General features: G+C 47.7%; 1 protein-coding gene and 2 non-coding genes across 3 annotated transcripts in view; 2 read left to right on the top strand and 1 right to left on the bottom strand.

Moving 5' to 3' along the window:
• Positions 1 to 2,500, bottom strand: part of LOC130169364 (cilia- and flagella-associated protein 157-like) — a 5,199-nt gene that overhangs the window by 866 nt on the left and 1,833 nt on the right. The window contains exons 3-7 of the mRNA XM_056376067.1: positions 2,416 to 2,500; positions 2,086 to 2,332; positions 713 to 813; positions 311 to 461; positions 1 to 4 (exon numbers count right to left, since the gene is read on the bottom strand). The exon at positions 1 to 4 is cut by the window's left edge and continues 175 nt beyond it; the exon at positions 2,416 to 2,500 is cut by the window's right edge and continues 99 nt beyond it. Coding sequence (XP_056232042.1) covers positions 1 to 4; positions 311 to 461; positions 713 to 813; positions 2,086 to 2,332; positions 2,416 to 2,500 — 588 coding nt within the window. The remainder of the gene's footprint in view (positions 5 to 310; positions 462 to 712; positions 814 to 2,085; positions 2,333 to 2,415) is intronic.
• On the top strand, positions 508 to 579 carry trnac-gca (transfer RNA cysteine (anticodon GCA)). Its single transcript has one exon. It is a non-coding gene; the product is annotated as a tRNA-Cys (tRNA).
• trnac-gca (transfer RNA cysteine (anticodon GCA)) lies at positions 1,971 to 2,042 on the top strand. Its single transcript has one exon. It is a non-coding gene; the product is annotated as a tRNA-Cys (tRNA).

The following is a 2,500-nucleotide window of genomic DNA, read 5'->3' as shown; positions in this document are numbered from 1 at the left end:
AGTCCTGCAGAGGACGGAGACCAACCAGAGCTTCAGCTTGCTGCCTACAGTACATGTTAATGTATTACTGATAATAATGATATATTTGACATTGTTGGTCTGTTTTCTAGTTGATAAAGATCCTTAGTAAAGGATCTGAATACTTCCTGGACACCTGCATGTTTGTCTGAGCAGCAGAACCTTTTGTAAATGGGACGTCTAAACTAAGAGCAGCCAAATTGAACCGATAGCCAATCAACCATCAATCATCTTCCCCCTCTGGACTGAAGGTCTGTGTCCTGACGCTCGTGGTCCTGGACCGCGCTCTCACCGTCAGGACTTGTCTGATGATGACGGCCGCCTCCTGCATGTCGCCCTCCAGCTGCCACCTCCTGCTCCTCTCCTCCTGAATCTCGACCTCCAGCTGATCCAGCTCGGCTGCTCTCTGACGATACTCCTCGGACACTGAGGCCAGGCTTTGTCTGTAGACACACACCAGACAAAAACAACTGTACAACATCTGTCAGAGGGGGTATAGCTCAGTGGTAGAGCATTTGACTGCAGATCAAGAGGTCCCCGGTTCAAGTCCGGGTGCCCCCTGGAACAGATCCCTCTGTGTCCGTACAACTGACTGTTTACCTTTAAAATCTAGAGGATTATGACATTCACTCAGCTTTCACACCAACATGAATCTGAATCTTATAAACGGGCGACACAAAGAGGTGAATCTTACCTGAGATGCTTCTCCTCGTCCTGCATGCGCTCGTAGGAGATGCTCCACTCCTGCATCTCCGCCTCCAGCTGCTGGTTCGCCTTCGTCAGCTCCTCAGTCTCCTGATGAAGAGACGAGATCGGATTATTTTGCTGATTTTTTGTTTTTATCCAAACATCATCTGATTCTGCGTTGACGATGTTTTAGAAATGCCATGAGAGGACTAGACTCGCCCTGCACGCCATTAAGAGTTCTACCCACTAAACCAAAGAAGAGAAAACTAAGTAAAGAAAAAGAAAACCTCCTCATGGTCGTATCCCTCTGCCACTCAGATGTTTCAGGTTACATCCTGTTTATCCAGAGTCGTATAAAATATGAACCGATTGTGTGAAATTTTGTCATAATTGCTGCAAAGTCTTGAGCCCTAGTGGACAAATCTGAAGGGATTCCCTTGAGGAGTTCTCAAGATATGGCGTTCACAAGGCCAAAAAACATGTTTTGTGAGGTCACCGTAACCTTGACCTTTGACCTTTGACCACCAAAATCTGATCAGTTCATCCTTGATACCTAGTGAACGTTTTTACCAAATTTGAAGAAGTTCCTTCAAAGCGTTACGGAGATATCGTGTTCATGAGAAGAGGAAGGATGGACAAACCCTTAAACAAAATGATACGTTGTGAAGAAAGTCACGACTGTGCAACTTCCTTTGTGTTTAAAAAAAGATCTGTGGAGAAGAATACTGTGTGAACACAGATTAAAGCAACACATGAACATCCAGAGAGTTTTACTTCATGTCTTCTGTCCACACGGGGAATCCTTCAGGCTTCGTTCACACACTACGATCTGAATCTCTTCTGCTACGTCTACTCTCTGCCGGACACTCAGAAACTCTGATGGTATCTGTTTTATTTTGAAAACTCCAGGTTCTGTTGTATCTGGACTGACAGAAACTGAGACTTTTGGAAACGATGACGTAAGACGCCCACGGTCTCTCCTGATTGGCTCTCATCGGCCTCGACATACAACATGGATAACCTGTTACTGACCTTGTCGTCTTTGCAGCTGTTGTTCAGCTAAATTCTGCATTTCGACATTACAACTGTCTTTGCTGTTCCTCGTTTGTAACATTTTGTGCAACTAATCAACTGCAGAGTCGATAAAATACTTCCTGTTTACACCGGCTCGCACATGCTCAGTGACGTAGCCTTGTGCCACTGAGTACAGAGACCACTTCCTGTCTGAAAACACAACAGAGACGCCGGCAGCAGGCTCACAGTGTGGGGGTGTAGCTCAGTGGTAGAGCATTTGACTGCAGATCAAGAGGTCTCTGGTTCAATTCCGGATGCCCCCTGCCTCAGATTTATGTCACCTCTCTGATATTGACATTTCATTACCGTCGTGCGGGCGGAGACCACCTTGGTGACCTTGTTGATACACTTCCTCAGGTTGTCCAGCTCGGAACAGAGCAGACTCTCACTGAACCGCAGGGCGTCTTTCTGGTTCCACACATCCTTGTTCTCGCACAGCAGCAGCTCCACCTTCTCCAGCCGCTCGCGGTGCCGAGCCCTCTCCTCCAGGAGAAGCTCCGAGACCTTCGTCTTAACGCCCTCCTTCACCCTGCGCCGCCGCTCCACAGCCATCCTGTGGTTGGAGGACAGGGGCGAACGTTTACAGTTTGCCGGTGAACGCTCATTAATGTTAAATCGTTAACCGTCTGTCTTTACTTATTCCTCTCCCGCTCTACCTCCAGCGTCAGGCTGTGGTAGGAAGCTTCATACTCCTCCTTCTCACTGACCAGCTGCCTCTCCA

The sequence above is a fragment of the Seriola aureovittata genome, chromosome 5 (genome assembly GCF_021018895.1).
Source record: "Seriola aureovittata isolate HTS-2021-v1 ecotype China chromosome 5, ASM2101889v1, whole genome shotgun sequence".
NCBI classification, from domain to species: Eukaryota; Metazoa; Chordata; class Actinopteri; order Carangiformes; family Carangidae; genus Seriola; species Seriola aureovittata.
The sequence above is the reverse complement of the archived record's forward strand: the minus strand, read 5'-3'. Positions and strand labels throughout refer to the sequence as shown.